The sequence below is a fragment of the Geotrypetes seraphini genome, chromosome 1, assembly GCF_902459505.1.
Source record: "Geotrypetes seraphini chromosome 1, aGeoSer1.1, whole genome shotgun sequence".
Taxonomy (NCBI): Eukaryota; Metazoa; Chordata; class Amphibia; order Gymnophiona; family Dermophiidae; genus Geotrypetes; species Geotrypetes seraphini.
In genome coordinates this window covers 300847633-300864877 of record NC_047084.1, presented here as the reverse complement: position 1 = coordinate 300864877, position 17245 = coordinate 300847633, and the positions used below count along the sequence as shown (strand labels likewise).

The 17245-nt window shown below is 48.0% G+C and overlaps 1 protein-coding gene across 4 annotated transcripts in view; it reads right to left on the bottom strand.

Moving 5' to 3' along the window:
- Positions 1 to 17245, bottom strand: part of TTC31 (tetratricopeptide repeat domain 31) — a 163149-nt gene that overhangs the window by 58844 nt on the left and 87060 nt on the right. For all 4 annotated transcript variants that reach the window (XM_033954937.1, XM_033954919.1, XM_033954926.1 and 1 more), the window contains exons 11-13: positions 12458 to 12599; positions 10730 to 10834; positions 9544 to 9640 (exon numbers count right to left, since the gene is read on the bottom strand). In XM_033954937.1, the coding sequence (XP_033810828.1) occupies positions 9544 to 9640; positions 10730 to 10834; positions 12458 to 12599 (344 nt within the window). The remainder of the gene's footprint in view (positions 1 to 9543; positions 9641 to 10729; positions 10835 to 12457; positions 12600 to 17245) is intronic.

The window sequence follows — 17245 nt, the reverse complement described above, 5'->3', positions numbered from 1 at the left end:
ATTAAAATCAAATCACTTTCAAAGCAAAGCTTTTCCAAAATTTAACAGAAGCTAAATATTTGCTACGACTACTGGGGACACTGGTATCTGAAGATCATAGCAGAATATCAGACAAATATAATTTACCAGAACATATGGTAACAAACCAGCAATGCTGTAACCAATGTAACCAATGTCCTTCATGTAAAGAGAATCTGATTAGTCAATTAGGTGTTCCTGTGCTGAGGTACTCTATGACAGATTATGTTAAACTGAGCAGAATGAGTTGATATTTTTATAGCTGGGATAAGAGATTTTAAAAAATGAAGGGGGGAGGGAGAGGTAGTTATGAGAGTACTTGTTGAGTTAAGTGGGTATTGACTTCTTTTATTGGTTTTATGGTAGGAGTGTGTATTTAGTTTAATGTATTTCTTTATCGTAAATCACCTTGGACCGTTGTAGATAAGCCCTACCCCAAAAATAAGCCCTAGTTCCAGGATTTGCCGGCAACTCTGCAACCCTCCCCCCCACCACCACCACCACCACGCAGCCAAACCCCTGCTGACCCTCCATCCTTCCCTCACCATCGCCCGCGAGCTAGTCCTACCTTCAACCGAAGCAGCGTCGGGCCGGCAGCACTCTAAACAGGCTGCTTGGCCTTGCCCATCAGGGATTTCACTCTGCCACGTTACCGATGACATCCCCAACGGACAAGGCCAAGCAGCCAGTTTAGAGTGCTGCTGGCCCGACGCTGCTTCGGTTGAAGGTAGGGCTCACTCGCCGTCGACGGGGAGGGAAGGATGGAGGGTCAGCAGGGGTTTGGCTGCACAGTGGGCGGGGAGGGTGCTCAAGGGTTCTGCTATACAAGGGTTCTGCTGCCCGAGGGATGGGAGGGAGGGAAGGATCGAAGCTGGGCAAGGGTTATGCTGCATGAGGGATGGGAGGGAAGGATAGAAGCTGGCAAACTTCTGCTGCTCAGGGGGATGGGAGGGAGGGGAGGAAAGATGCTGCACATGTAAGGAAGAGAAAGGAAAGAGGAAGAATTGGGGTGAAAGAGAGGAAGGGAGAGATGATCATGTGGATACCCTGAAAATAAGACTTAGTGCCTTTTTTGGGTCCCAAATGAATATAAGACAGACTATATATATATAAACACATATATATTTACACACCCTCACACGTATACATGTCTATACATCTATATCTATCTATATCTACATGTATATATATACACATGCACACATATATACACAAAGTGAACTGGAAAAAAAAAACCCACACCAAAATGTTTTTGGTCATAACTTCCACAGAACTCAACCAGTTTTTATGAAATTTAGGGCATCGTGTCCTGAATCAAGTTGATGTAAAATGTTGCAATTATTTCCCACTGTACCACAACATAAGAATAGCCTTACTGGGTCAGACCAATGGTCAATTAAGCCTAGTAGCCTGTTCCCACGATGGCCAATCCAGTTCACTAGTACCTGGCCAAAACCCAAAGAGTAGCAACAATCCATGCTACCAATCCAGGGCAAGCAGTGGCTTCCCCCATGTCTTTCTTAATAACAGATTATGGACTTTTTTCACCAGGAAATTGTCAAAACCTTTTTTAAAACCAGCTACACTATCTGCTCTTACCATAACCTCTGGCAATACGTTCCAAAGCTTAACTATTCTCTGAGTGAAAAAATACTTCCTCCTATTGGTTTTATAAGTATTTCCCTGTAACTTCATTGAGTGTCCCCTAATCAAATCAATCCACTTGTACCCGTTCTACTCCACTCAGGATTTTGTAGACTTCAATCATATCTCCCCTCAGCTGTCTATTTCCAAGCTGAAGAGCCATAACCTTTTTAGTCTTTCCTCATATGAGGAGTTCCATCCTCTTTATCAACTTGGTCTCTCTTCTTTGAACCTTTTCTAGTGCTCCTACATCTTTCTTGAGATAAGGAGACCAGAATTGAATATAATATTCCAGGTGAGGTCGCACCATGGAGCGATATAGAGGTATTATATCATTCTTAGTCTTGATAACCATCCCTTTTTAAAATAATTCCTAGCATCCTGTTTGCTTTTTTTGGCCACCACCACACATTGGGCGGAAGGTTTCATCGTATTGTCTACAATAACACCCAGATCTTTTTCTTGGGCACTTACCCCCAAGGTGGACCCTTGAATCCGGTATCTGTGATTTGGGTTCTTCTTCCCAATATGCATCACATTGCATTTGTCCACATTAAATTGCATCTGCCACTTGGACGACCAGTCTTCCAATTTCCTAAGATCTGCCTGCAATTTTTCATAATCTGCATGCATTTTAACAACTTGAATAGTTTAGTGTCATCTGCAAATTTAATCACCTCACTCGTTGTTCCAATTTCCAGATTATTTATAAATAAGTTAAATAACACCTGTCCCAGTACAGATTCCTGCGGCTCTCCAGGGATCTATACTATGAAAATGAATTGTTGCTTTGGGATATGCACAGACCACCGAGAAAGGAGGGACTCCTGTATATGGTGCATGTGTGCTCTGGCTTAGGGAACCATCTCCAAGGAGGCTGCCATGGACCACAGCAACTGCAGATAATGCCAGGCCGTGGAAGCTGGAAGGTCCAGGAGATCTCTGACCTACTGCTGAAGTTTCTGTCTGCATGGCTCGTGAAAAAACACACAACCTTGCCAGGTGTCGAAGAGAAGGCCCAAATACTCCAAGGTCTGTGATGGCATCAACTGGCTCTTCTTGCAGTTGACAATCCAACCCTTAAGCACTACTCCCCCATTGCTAGGGAGGGCTGTGCACCTGGTAACCTGTGCAACAGCGGAATCCACTTAAGATTGTTCAAAACACTGCTGAAAATCAGGAAACAGCGGATAAAGCTTAGCCATAGCTTTAGAGAGTTGGAAAGAGCTGCCAGTGATCCATCGCATGTCAGAAGACTACTTTTATCTTGCAACAGGACAATGTCCCAGCACAATGGGCAAAGGACATCGTAGAACTGCTACACTGGAAGATCCCAAACTTCATTGGTCCAGACCTCTGGCCTACAAACTCACCAGACCTAAACCCAGTTGACTACTGGATCTGGGGACTGATACAGGAACATGTCTACCAGACAGCAATATCTCACAATGAAGACTTTAAACAGTGCCTCATCTCTGTTTGGGCTGAGCTGAAGCAGAGTGTCTTTGACAAGTCCATAAATCAGTGGCAGTCAAGGCTGAGTGTGGCTTCATACAAAGGGAGCACACTTTGAACATCTGCTTAATTGAAACATTACTTTTTGACTTTACATTTTTCTGCAAGATACACCATAAAACTTTTTGATGTGTTTTATTTAGTTCACAATTCATTTTCACAAGGTGGTGCTGTGGGAAATATTTATAACATTTTACATCAACTTCATTCAGGACATGACAAACTAAATTTCATAAGAATCAGAAAAGTTCTGTGGAAGATACAACAAAAAACATTTTGGTATTTTTTTTCAGTTCAAAGTGTACATACAGAATAATACTGAAACATTAAAAAATATTTATTTTATTTATTTTAAAAATTTGTATACCGTTTAAACCTAAACGGTTTACATATCATTACATACATAATTCAATAAAACAAATAAAATCAAATAAAAATGAACATATAATCCTCAGAAAATCATAAATAGCCCAGCAGAAGAACAAGCAGGAAAATCAATTTCTAGAAAAATGCATTAATAAATAACTGCATTTTTAGTAGTTTTCTGAAATTTCCCTTGTCATAACATTTTCGTAAATGACTGACAAGTGAATTCTACAATTTGACCCCCGCACAGCAAAAAAGCACAGTTACTTACCGTAACAGGTGTTATCCAGGGACAGCAGGCAGATATTCTTAACGCATGGGTGACGTCACCGACGGAGCCCCGGTACGGACCTTTTTAACTAGAAAGTTCTAGTTGGCCGCACCGCGCATGCGCGAGTGCCTTCCCGCTCGACGGAGGAGTGCGTGGTCCCCAGTTAAGATAAGCCAGCTAAGAAGCCAACCCGGGGAGGAGGGTGGGACGTAAGAATATCTGCCTGCTGTCCCTGGATAACACCTGTTACGGTAAGTAACTGTGCTTTATCCCAGGACAAGAAGGCAGCATATTCTTAACGCATGGGTGACCTCCAAGCTAACAGAGAGGGAGGAGGGATGGTTGGCCATTAGGAAAATAAATTTTGTAACACAGATTGGCCGAAGTGTCCATCCCGTCTGGAGAAGGCATCCAGACAGTAGTGAGTAGTGAACGTGTGAACTGAGGACCAAGTGGCAGCCTTGCAGATATCCTCGATGGGCGTGGAACGGAGGAAAGCCACAGAAGCAGCCATAGCTCTGACCCTGTGGGCCGTGACAGCACCTTCCAGTGAGAGACCGGCCCGCGCATAACAGAACGCAATACAGGCAGCAAGCCAGTTGGAAAGCGTCCGTTTAGAGACAGGACGACCTAGACGGTCAGGATCGAAGGCCAGAAAGAGCTGAGGAGACGAGCGGTGAGCCCTGGTACGGTCAAGGTAGTATGCAAGGGCACGCTTACAATCCAGTGTGTGCAACGCCTGGTCCCCAGGATGAGAATGGGGTTTAGGGAAAAAGACAGGCAACACAATGGACTGGTTGAGGTGAAAAGCCGAGACCACCTTGGGAAGGAATTTAGGATGGGTACGCAGAACCACCTTGTCATGGTGAAAAACAGTGAACGGTGGATCGGCGACCAGTGCATGCAGTGCATGGCAGAGGTGATGGCAATGAGGAAAAGCACCTTCCATGTTAGAAGTTTGAGCGAAGTTGTGGCAAGAGGCTCAAAAGGAGGTTTCATGAGGGCTGATAAAACCACATTCAGGTCCCAGACGACAGGAGGAGGCTTCAGAGGTGGTTTGACATTGAAGAGGCCTCTCATGAACCGGGAAACCAGAGGATGAGCCGTGAGAGGTTTTCCGAGGATAGGCTCATGAAACGCAGTGATGGCACTGAGGTGGACTCTGATTGAGGTAGACTTGAGGCCAGCATCGGACAGAGAGAGAGCAAATAGTCCAGTACAGTTTCCACCGCCAATGAGGTGGGATCGTGATGATGCAGGAGACACCAAGAGGAAAACCGGGTCCACTTCTGATGGTAACATTGGAGAGTGGCCGGTTTCCTGGAGGCATCCAAAATGCTACGGACAGGCTGAGACAGATTCTCTGGAGAGGTCAGCCCGAGAGAAACCAAGCTGTCAGGTGGAGCGAAGACAGATTGGGATGTAGTAGAAACTGATGCTGCTGTGTAAGTAGAGTAGGAAACACAGGAAGAGGAATGGGCTCCCTGGAGCTGAGCTGAAGCAGGAGGGAGAACCAGTGTTGGCGAGGCCACCGAGGAGCGATGAGAATCATGGTGGCCCTGTCCCTGCGGAGTTTGTATAACGTCCGCAACATCAGAGGGAGTGGAGGAAAGGCATAGAGGAACCGATCTGTCCAGTCGAGCAGGAATGCATCCGGGGCCAGACGGTGAGGAGAGAAGAGTCTGGAACAGAACTGGGGCAGCTGATGGTTGTGAGGAGCTGCAAAGAGGACCACCTGTGGAGTGCCCCAGCGAGCAAAGATGGAGCGGAGTGTTGGAGGGTCCAGAGTCCACTCGTGAGGTTGAAGGATGCGGCTGAGATTGTCGGCCAGGGAGTTCTGTTCGCCCTGGATGTAGACAGCCTTGAGGAAGAGACTGTGGTCCGTGGCCCAGGTCCAGATGCGGAGAGCCTCCTGACAGAGGAGGCGAGATCCGGTGCCGCCTTGCTTGTTTATGTAGTACATGGCGACTTGATTGTCTGTGCACAGGAGAAGAACCTGAGGGCAGAGAAGGTGCTGGAAGGCCTTGAGAGCATAGAACATGGCTCGGAGTTCCAGGAAATTGATGTGATGTTGACGCTCCTGAGGGGTCCAGAGTCCCTGGGTGCGTAGATCTCCCAGGTGAGCTCCCCACGCATAGGGGGAGGCATCCGTGGTTATGATCATGGAGTGAGGGGGTAGATGAAAGAGCAGACCCCTGGAAAGATTGGAGGAGTTCAACCACCATTGAAGAGATTGCTGAAGAGACGATGTCACAGAGATGGGATGAGAAAGAGGATCCGTGGTCTGTGACCATTGGTTGGCTAGAGTCCACTGAGGTGTCCTGAGGTGGAGTCGTGCCAGAGGAAGTACATGGACCGTCGAGGCCATGTGGTCCAAGAGGACCATCATCTGTCGAGCAGGGATGGTTTGATGAAGGAGCACCTGACGACAGAGGTGGAGCAGGGTCCGGTGTCGGTCGAAGGGGAGAAATGCCCTCATCAGAGTGGTGTCGAGAACTGCTCCAATGAACTGAAGTCGCTGTGTGGGAAGCAGATGCGACTTGGGGTAGTTGATCTCGAACCCCAAGAGATGGAGGAAAGAGATGGTGTGATGAGTGGCTTGCAGCACAAGTGGAGACGTAGTTGCTTTCACCAACCAATCGCCCAAGTAGGGGAACACCTGGAGGTTGTGAGACCTGAGGAAGGCCGCCACCACAATAAGGCACTTGGTGACCACCCTGGGCGATGATGCGAGGCCAAAGGGAAGTACCTTGTACTGATAGTGGCGGTGCTGAATCTGAAAGCGGAGGTAGCGACGTGAATTCAGATGGATGGGGATGTGAGTGTAGGCCTCTTTGAGGTCTAGGGAACATAGCCAGTCGTGTTGAGAGAGAAGAGGGTAAAGCGTGGCCAGGGAGAGCATTCTGAACTTCTCTTTGACCAGACACTTGTTGAGGTCCCTGAGATCGAGGATGGGGCGGAGGTCTCCTGTCTTCTTGGGAACCAGGAAGTAGCGGGAGTAGAATCCCTGACCCCATTGGTCCGGAGGCACCTCTTCGATGGCATTGAGAAGAAGGAGGGATTGGACCTCCCTCAGGAGGAGGGGGGTTTGGGAGGAGTGAGAAGCAGACTCTACGGGAGGATTGTCTGGTGGAAGAGTCTGGAAGTTGAGAGAGTAGCCGTGGCGAATGATGTTGAGGTCCCATTGGTCTGATGTGATGACCTCCCAACGGCTGAGGAAGAGTTGGAGGCGACCTCCGATAGGCTGAGGAAGAGGCAATGATGTTGGGAGACTGGCTATGCCCTGGAGAAAAGAGTCAAAAGGGCTGAGATGGTTTTGACGGAGGTAGAGGCTTGGCAGGTTGGTGAGACTGAGAGCGAGCCTGAGTTTGATGTTGTTGCCGAGGTCGGCGCGGCTGCTGTTGAGGCGGGTTGAGAGGTCTGGCCGAGAACCTGCGCTGGTAGGAAGACTGCTGTCTATAGGTGCGAGCAGGTGGAGTCTTCTTTTTAGGCTTAATCAGTGTGTCCCACCTGGTCTCATGTGCTGAGAGTTTCTGGGTTGTTCAGTCCAGGGACTCTCCGAAGAGTTCATCACCCAGACAAGGTGCGTTAGCCAGGCGGTCCTGGTGGTTAATGTCTAGGTCAGAGACTCTCAGCCATGCCAAACGGCGCATGGCCACCGCCATGGCAGATGCGCGAGAGGTCAGCTCAAATGAGTCGTAGATGGAGCGAACCATGAATTTCCTGAGTTGGAGGAGGCTGGAAATATGTTGCTGGAAAAGAGGGACCTTACGTTCAGGAAGATATTTCTGTAAGGAGGAGAGCTGTTGCACCAGATGCTTCATGTAGAAGGAGAAGTGGAAGGTGTAGTTGTTGGCTCTATTGGCTAACATGGCATTTTGGAAAAGGCGCTTACCAAATTTATCCATGGTTTTTCCCTCTCTGCCAGGAGGGGTGGAGGCATATATACTGGAACCCTGAGATTTTTTCAAAGTAGATTCCACCAGGAGGGACTCGTGGGGCAATTGAGGTTTGTCAAACCCTGGGATTGGAATAACCCGGTACAAGCTATCCAATTTACGAGGGGCTCCAGGAACCGTGAGGGGAGCTTCCCAGTTTTTATAGAAAGTTTCCCGTAAGATGTCATGGACGGGCAACTTCAGAAATTCTTTGGGAGGTTGCTCAAAGTCGAGGGCATCGAGGAAAGCCTGAGACTTTTTAGAGTCGGACTCTAAGGGAATGGAAAGAGTTGCTGACATCTCCCTAAGGAATTTGGAGAAAGAGGATTGCTCTGGTTTTGAGACGGTGTCGGTCATGGAGGGTTCTTCATCGGTTGATGAAGCGTCCTCCTCGGTACCGTGAGGGGAGTCTTCCCACAAGTCTGGGTCCCTAACGTCGGGGTGCGTACGTTTGGACATCGGTGTGGAGGGCTCGGCATGGCGTCTTTGAAAGAGATTTGCCTGAGCGCATCGAGGCGGTACCGGGTGAGGAAGACCGATGTCGTTCCTGGGACCGGACAGGGTCGCCAACATCACGGGTATGTACTGTAGGTGTTTCTGCCAAGAGCACCGGCATGGAAGTATTAATCGGTACTGAGGGGGTCGACACCGATGGGACAGTGTGAGGCTCGGACCGGTCTCGTACCGGAAGGTGCGGTGCCAGCAACGCCGGCAACAGTTGTTGGAGCTGTTGTTGCAGCTGCTCCTGTAACTGTGTTTGGAGTATGGCCGCGATGCGGTCATCCAAGGGAGGCACCGGTACCGCTTTTTTCTTCTTCGGTACCATAGGTGCCGCTCTACGCTCCGGCGATGAGGAGGCCGATGATGAGGCACTCACCGAGATCGGAGCGGAGCGTTTGCGGGGCCGGTGCAGTGCCGGGAGGGCCGGTGTCGCAACCGTGGCAGGAGGGCGCTCAAGGGAAGTGGGAGGCTTCTTAGCCGGCTTACCTGGGCCCAACGACCCCGAGGAGGGGTCCGGTGGTGTCGATGTCGTCGGTGCCGACTTTTGTGGTGCCGTCGACTTCGCAGCCGGTTCCATGGCAGATCCGGTACCAAACAAAATATTTTGCTGGATCTGCCGATTTTTCAAAGTACGCTTTTTAAGCGTAGCACAGCGGGTGCAGGTGTCAGCCCGATGCTCTGGACCCAAGCACTGGAGGCACCAATTGTGTGGGTCGCTGAGGGAGATTGGGCGTGCACACCGCTGGCACTTCTTAAAACCCGGTTGAGGGGGCATGAAGGGAAACACGGCCTCCGCAAAATCGAATCCGGAGGCCTGTATGGTGGCAACAGGCCCCGCTGGGGCCGGCCTGAAAAATTAAGGAAAACTCGACGAGTTTTTGTGTTTTTTTTTAAAACAAAAATAAAGGGAATCCAATAAGAAAAATAGGAAAAAAGTGAGAAAATACGCGAGCGGGAAGGCAAAAATTAGTTTTTCAACGGCCGTTGAAAACACATGCGTCTTCTTCGCTCCGCGGAAACGAAGAAACTGGGGACCACGCACTCCTCCGTCGGGCGGGAAGGCGCTCGCGCATGCGCGGTGCGGCCAACTAGAACTTTCTAGTTAAAAAGGTCCGTACCGGGGCTCCGTCGGTGACGTCACCCATGCGTTAAGAATATGCTGCCTGCTTGTCCTGGGATAAACCATTTTACTGGTCTCAGCATATTCTGGATTAGCATAGGGCCACCTCTCTCTCAAGTCTAATTGTTTGTGAGGTGTGAAGACAAGAAAATTGTAGAGGGGCTCCTTACCAGGAAGGAGGGGCTGAGGAGGCTGAGGTATCAGGATTCTAGGGAACAGCTCTGGCACTTGTGGCTTGTGCTCATTCTCTCTGACACACCGTCTTTCCTAAGCAAGAAAAATAAGGGAAGCGATGAGACAAGAAAATAAGTCAAAACAAGAATACAATGAATGGAGACACAAGAATGGATGGGAGGAATGCAGCGGTTGCGAGTTTGATTCCCGCTACGGCTCCTTGATACGCTGTGCAAATAACTTAACATTTCATTACCCCAGACAAAATAAGTACCTGTCTAAAATATGTAAACCATTTTGATTGTAACCACATAGAAAAAGCAGTACACTTCCCCCTCCGAATCCGCAGTTTCAGCATCCGCAGATTCGGTTATTCACGATTTTAAAACAAAAAACCATTTTAATTTTTCAGGCTATTTTAAGTCCTGTAAGCCACCCCTTAACCCTTTCAGGACCAAGGGACATATTTGTCCCATAACTTTAAAATCCTATAAATTTTGATTGGGATAGTCTACAGTTCTAAATTTGATATGTACGGATTCCATATGATACTGCCTTTATGTAAACAAACTGGTTCCGACATTCATTCATTAGCGTCGTTGCTAGATTGACGAGAAGATTCACTTGCCACACTGTCCATAAGCCAGAAGTGTGATTTTTTAAAATAAAAATAATGATATTTCACAAAAAAAATCAATTTTTTGGCATCTGCAAGCCCTTTTTACCATAAAAATGTCGTCAAAACCACAAAAATTGGCCTACGATCCTTATGGTCCTGAAAGGGTTAAGCCTTACCTGGTGGTCTAGTTGGTTTTCGGGACAGGAGTGATCTTCCAATGCTCCTGCCTTATGCAGATCGCTCATAGGAAATGACTGCCTTGAGCTCCCGTCCCGAAAACCTGCTAGACCCCCAGGTAAGGCTTAAGGGGGAGCTTACAGGGCTTAAATAGCCGAGGGGAAGTGGGGGTTAGGGGCAGAACCAGCCCGAATATTATTTGCGGTTTCTTAATATTTGCGGGCCGCCTCTGCCCCTAACCTCCGTGGATACGGAGGGAGAAGTGTATATCATGTTCCATCCCTATCCCATTCCAAAATGAATAGAAAAAAGGTGGATGATGATCAGGTTAAAAGCATTCAGAGATGGGCATACAAGGCTGGCTTTGCTGCTAATGGCCAGCTCACCAATAAAATTTGCATCTGGCACCTCTGCAGCTCACAAGCAGCATCAACATGAGTTTTATCAGCTTTAAGAACAGCTTCGAAGGTGCATTTTGCCTCGTCATATCTCTGTGGAGAAACAAAGGGAAGAGACATCAGGAGCTTGATGTTTTTCATGCCCACTCTGTCCTCACACTACATTTCACCAATCTAGCATTTATTTACATTTACAGTATTTCCATTTACCCAAAAACTATGTTTCAAAACAAAATACATTATATAAAAATTTTAGCTACATGAAGTTCACATGTGAGGTATAAGAGCAAGAAATATGCAAGAAGGGCAATAGCAGTAGCAGAGAAGTAGATAATGGGAGTCATAGCAACTGAACAGTTATGACCAGTGCAATACACAAAAGGGTCCCTTTGCTGAAAAGTTCTCAGCCCAAACAACTTCCTAAATTCTGAGCATTATTTTGCCACTGCAGCTGAAAAGTGTTATTTTATTTTGCAAAGTGCCAATTTGCAGAATTGTAATGCTATGTTTTGACATTGTTTCACATCATTGATTGCTCCATGTCAACAAAAAATGTGGAATTTTCAAGTGTAGAACTCCGAGCTGTTATGAAGTTCCTATTCCTAAAGAAGACAACACGAGTGACAAATGCCCATCATACTGATATAAATACGAGTGACAAATACCCATCAAATACAGTGAAGAAGTGGTATGCAAACTTTTAGCGTGGGAGGTCTGGGAGGCCTTCAAATGGTGTCAGCTCCTGAAATTGTTGACCATGTCCATGATCTGATTTTGGCAGATTGGCAAATATAAGTTAAAACAATTGCTGAGACACTACAGACCGTGTTGGGTGTGTAATCCATGAGCAGTTGGGTATGCAGAAGTTGTCAACCAAGTGGGTGGCCAAATGTTTGAATGTTGATGAGAAAATATTGAGTGGATACTTTCAAGTTGATTTTGCAGAATTTTCAACGAGCTGGTGCCAATGTTTTGAAACAATAATTACTATTGACGAAGCATGGTTACACCACTATGATCCCGAGACCATGCAATGACAGCACTCAGGTTCTCCAAGGCCAAGAAAATTCAAGACCCAAAAGTCAGCAGGAAAGGAAAGGTCATGGTCAAAGTGTTTTGGGATCAGGAAGGTGTTGTAATGACTATCTTCCAAGGGGCCAAACAGTTAATGCAAAATACTACTGTAACTTGCTGTGCCAATTAAAGGAGGCGTTGAAAGAAAAAAGGAGATGGAAGTTGCAGAAAGGAGCTCTATTTTTGAAAGACCATCCACCCTGCATATCAGATCTTGCTCCATCTGACTATTTTCTGTTTCCAAACCTTAAAGAGAGTTTAAAAGGGTGACAATTTTCGAGTGATTCAGAGGTGATTGCAGCAGCAGAGCAGTATTTCAGTGATCAGATATCAGAGTATTTTTTGGAAGGTTTACAGAAACTTCAGACATGATGTGACAAGTATGTTTAACGTAGGGATGAATTTGTGGAATAACTTGTAAGTTTCATGGCTCCACGTCATTTCCTTCTTGGTTGAGCTGAGAACTTTTCAGCACCCAGTGAGTGTGTGTGAGTGTGAGTGTGTGTGTGTGTTGTTAACTGCTTCTTCTATCTTCACTAACCCTCCCACAGTATGCAAGACAGCAGCATAGGGCTTGCTCCCAGACGCTTTCTGTCTGATTTAGCTGAAATTAGAAAAGTCAGTTTGAAATTATATAAATACCTTAAGTCCCATCAACGCTTTACCCTTCCGAAAATAGCCCTTGGGCCAGTAAGGCATCAGGCTCAGGGCTACCTCAGCATCATTCAGGGCTTCTTTATATTGCAGCATCCTCTCATAACAGTATGAACGATTGCCAAATAACCTAGTGGATGGGGAGGAAGGGGGGAATAGAGAACAAGGGGACAGAAACAAATTAGCTTTCTTTTGTCAGACCTATTGCAGAGTCAGATGTAGCTGCACTACAATTTAGGAATATCTTACATGAGGTAACTGTCAGAATGTAATTGCTTACTTGTAACTGGTACTTTCTGTTCATGATAGTGCCATGAGCCATGTAGATGGGTCACGTGACTCAATCTTGTGTCAGCCTGAAGGATTATTCAAGAGCTTTCCTAGCAAGCTTCTCAGCATGTGCAGGGTCTTCCCCCACATTGAGAGACCTGCTGTTCCTTAATTCTCACAAAGCTGAGATGACAGAAAGAACAGGAGCAAGTCCCAGCAGAGAGGAATATGTGGGCTGTGTGGCTTGCTACAGTACGGCTATTAGAGAACACTATTTACAAATAATCACCTTTTTTTGCCCATGGCACAAAGATTTGAGTCCCTAGATCACAGTCATCTTCTAACAGAAAAAGGGAAGACCAATCTTGAGTAAAATAGTTTAAGGAAATCAAGAGATGTTTGAAACACAAAGAGACGAAAGAGAAAACACACAAAATGGGGGGTCTCTGCAGAAAGAAGAGGAATGTGACACACTGATGGGCAATGACATCCCAATGGCTACTTGTGTTGGTGCTTTCTCATAACCCAAAAAAGCCTTTTAAAACCATGCATGGAAAACCCCGATTCCCCTTCCCCTCTTTTCTCTATCAAGGTTTTAGCTGTTGCTTCAACACAAGGGGCAGAAAGGCAGGAAAGCTACATACTGAGAACTCCCATTATATGTAAACAACCTCGCTTTCTCCATTGACAAAGAAAATGAAGTCGCTCTGATGGGTGACTGCAGAGCTGAGGGCCACCCACTGTTGTTCATTAAAGGAGACCTGGCAGGTAAGGGGAGAGGAGAGGGAAGGGGAAGGAACAGCAAATCACATATGAAATGAGACTAGTATTGCTCAATATCCATTTTATTGTATACATGGTCTCCTTTTTCTGTTCCATTTGTGTTGCCAATCTGAGTTATCAGTTCAATAAATATATTAAATTTATAAAGGAGACTTGGCAGAAGAATGTGAAACTGATTTGAAGCACTGTGTTGGTTAGGCAAAAAGGTTATGAAGAACTGCTAGACCAAAGGCAATGTCCTCTAGTGATGATGCCTAGGCACAGTAATGTCTAATCAATGTGTGAACAGAGATCAAATCACTACCTTACAGATATCCAGCAGCAAAGTGTAGGGAGCCTTGGATCCAAGGTGAGAGATCATGATTTGCTCAGGGGAAGGCATATTGGCCCAGTAACAGCAGAATTCAATGCAACTTCAACAAAACAAATTTTGGGACTCTGCGTTCACTTAAATCTTCTGGTTCAGACAAAGCACAGTTACTTACCGTAACAGGTGTTATCCAGGGACAGCAGGCAGATATTCTTAACACATGGGTGACGTCACCGACGGAGCCCTCGGTACGGACCTTTTTAACTAGAAGTTTCTAGTTGGCCGCACCGCGCGTGCGCGAGTGCCTTCCCGCCCGACGGAGGAGTGCGTGGTCCCCAGTTAGGATAAGCCAGCTAAGAAGCCAACCCGGGGAGGTGGGTGGGACGTAAGAATATCTGCCTGCTGTCCCTGGATAACACCTGTTACGGTAAGTAACTGTGCTTTATCCCAGGACAAGCAGGCAGCATATTCTTAACACATGGGTGACCTCCAAGCTAACAAAGAGGGAGGTGGGATGGTTGGCCATTAGGAAAATAAATTTTGTAACACAGATTGGCCGAAGTGTCCATCCCGTCTGGAGAACGCATCCAGACAGTAGTGAGTAGTGAACGTGTGAACTGAGGACCAAGTGGCCGCCTTGCAGATTTCCTCGATGGGCGTGGAACGGAGGAAAGCTACAGAAGCAGCCATAGCTCGGACTCTGTGGGCCGTGACAGTTCCTTCCAGTGAGAGACCGGCCCGAGCATAGCAGAATGCAATACAGGCAGCAAGCCAATTTGAAAGTGTCCGTTTGGAGACAGGACGACCCAAACGGTTGGGATCGAAAGATAAAAATAGCTGAGGGGATGTTCGGTGAGCTCTGGTACGATCAAGGTAGTAAGCAAGGGCACGCTTACAATCCAGCGTGTGCAACGCCTGTTCCCCAGGATGCGAGTGAGGCTTAGGGAAGAAGACGGGCAGCACAATGGACTGGTTAAGGTGAAAAGCCGAGACCACCTTGGGAAGGAATTTAGGGTGGGTACGCAGAACAACCTTGTCATGGTGAAAAACAGTGAAAGGTGGGTCGGCAACCAGTGCATGCAGTTCGCTAACCCTCCTGGCAGAGGTGATGGCAATTAGGAAAAGCACCTTCCAGGTAAGAAGCCTGAGCGAAGTTGTGGCAAGAGGCTCAAACGGAGGTTTCATGAGAGCTGAGAGAACCACATTCAGGTCCCAGACGACAGGAGGAGGCTTGAGAGGCGGTTTGATATTGAAGAGCCCTCTCATAAATCTGGAAACCAGAGGATGAGCCGTGAGGGGTTTTCCGAGAATAGGCTCATGAAACGCAGTGATGGCACTGAGGTGGACTCTGATGGAGGTAGTTTTGAGGCCAGCATTGGACAGTGAGAGCAAATATTCTAAGACAGTTTCCACCGCTAAGGAGGTGGGTTCCTGATGATGCCGGAGACACCACGAGGAGAATCTGGTCCACTTCTGATGGTAACATTGGAGAGTGGCCGGTTTCCTGGAGGCGTCCAAAATGAGGCGGACCGGTTGAGATAGATTCTCCGGAGAGGTCAGCCCGAGAGAAACCAAGCTGTCAGGTGGAGTGAAGACAGATTGGGGTGCAGTAGAGACTGATGCTGCTGTGTAAGTAGAGTAGGAAACACAGGAAGAGGAATGGGCTCCCTGGAGCTGAGTTGGAGCAGGAGGGAGAACCAGTGTTGACGAGGCCACCGAGGGGCGATGAGAATCATGGTGGCGTTGTCCTTGCGGAGTTTGGACAAGGTCCGCAACATCAGAGGAAGTGGAGGGAAGGCATACAGGAACCGATCCCTCCAGTCGAGCAGGAATGCATCCGGAGCCAGACGGTGAGGAGAGAAGAGTCTGGAACAGAATTGGGGCAGCTGATGGTTGTGAGGTGCTGCAAAGAGGTCCACCTGCGGAGTGCCCCATCGAGCAAAGATGGAGAGCAGAGTCGGTGGGTCCAACGTCCACTCGTGAGGTTGAAGGATGCGGCTGAGATTGTCGGCCAGAGAGTTCTGTTCGCCCTGGATATAGACCGCCCTGAGAAAGAGATTGCGGTCCGTGGCCCAGGTCCAGATGCGCAGAGCCTCCAAACAAAGGGGGCGAGATCCGGTGCCGCCTTGCTTGTTTATGTAGTACATGGCGACTTGATTGTCTGTGCACAGGAGGAGGACTTGAGGGCAGAGAAGATGTTGGAAAGCCTTGAGGGCGTAGAACATGGCTCTGAGTTCCAGGAAATTTATGTGATGACGACGCTCCTGTGGGGTCCAAAGTCCCTGGGTGTGTAGATCTCCTAGGTGAGCTCCCCACGCGTAGGGGGACGCATCGGTGGTGATGATCATAGAGTGGGGGGGCAGATGAAAAAGTAGACCCCTGGAAAGATTTGAGGAGTTCAACCACCATTGGAGAGATTGCTGAAGAGATGATGTCACAGAGATGGGATGAGAAAGAAGATCTGTAGTCTGTGACCATTGGTTGGCGAGAGTCCACTGAGGCGTACGAAAGTGGAGACGTGCCAGAGGAAGGACATGCACCGTCGAGGCCATGTGACCCAGGAGGACCATCATCTGTCGGGCAGGAATGGAGGGATGCATGAGTACCTGACGGCAGAGATGGAGCAGGGTCCGCTGGCGATCGGAGGGGAGAAAGGCCCTCATCAGCGTGGTGTCCAGAACTGCTCCAATGAATTGAAGTCGCTGGGTGGGAAGCAGATGCGACTTGGGGTAGTTGATCTCGAACCCCAGGAGGTGGAGGAGAGAGATGGTGTGATGAGTAGCTTGTAGCACGAGTTGAGATGAAGGTGCTTTCACCAACCAATCGTCCAAGTAGGGGAACACCTGGAGGTTGTGAGACCTGAGGAAGGCCGCCACCACTATAAGGCACTTGGTGAAGACTCTGGGGGAGGAAGCGAGGCCAAACGGTAGCACTTTGTACTGATAGTGGTGGTGTAGCACCTGGAACCGCAGGTAGCGGCGAGAGTTCTGATGGATGGAGATGTGAGTGTAGGCCTCTTTGAGGTCCAGGGAACATAGCCAGTCGTGTTGAGAAAGAAGAGGGTAAAGTGTGGCAAGGGAGAGCATTCTGAACTTTTCCTTGACCAGACACTTGTTGAGGTCCCTGAGATCGAGAATGGGACGGAGGTCTCCCGTTTTTTTTGGGAACCAGGAAGTAGCGGGAGTAGAATCCCTGACCCCTTTGATCTGGAGGTACTTCTTCGATGGCATTGAGAAGGAGGAGGGATTGAACCTCCCTCAGGAGGAGGGGGGTTTGAGATGAGTGTGAAGCAGACTCTACGGGAAGGTTGTCCGGTGGAAGAGTCTGGAAGTTGAGAGAGTAGCCGTGGCGGATGATGTTGAGGACCCACTGGTCCGACGTGATGACTTCCCAACGGCTGGAGAAAATGGTGA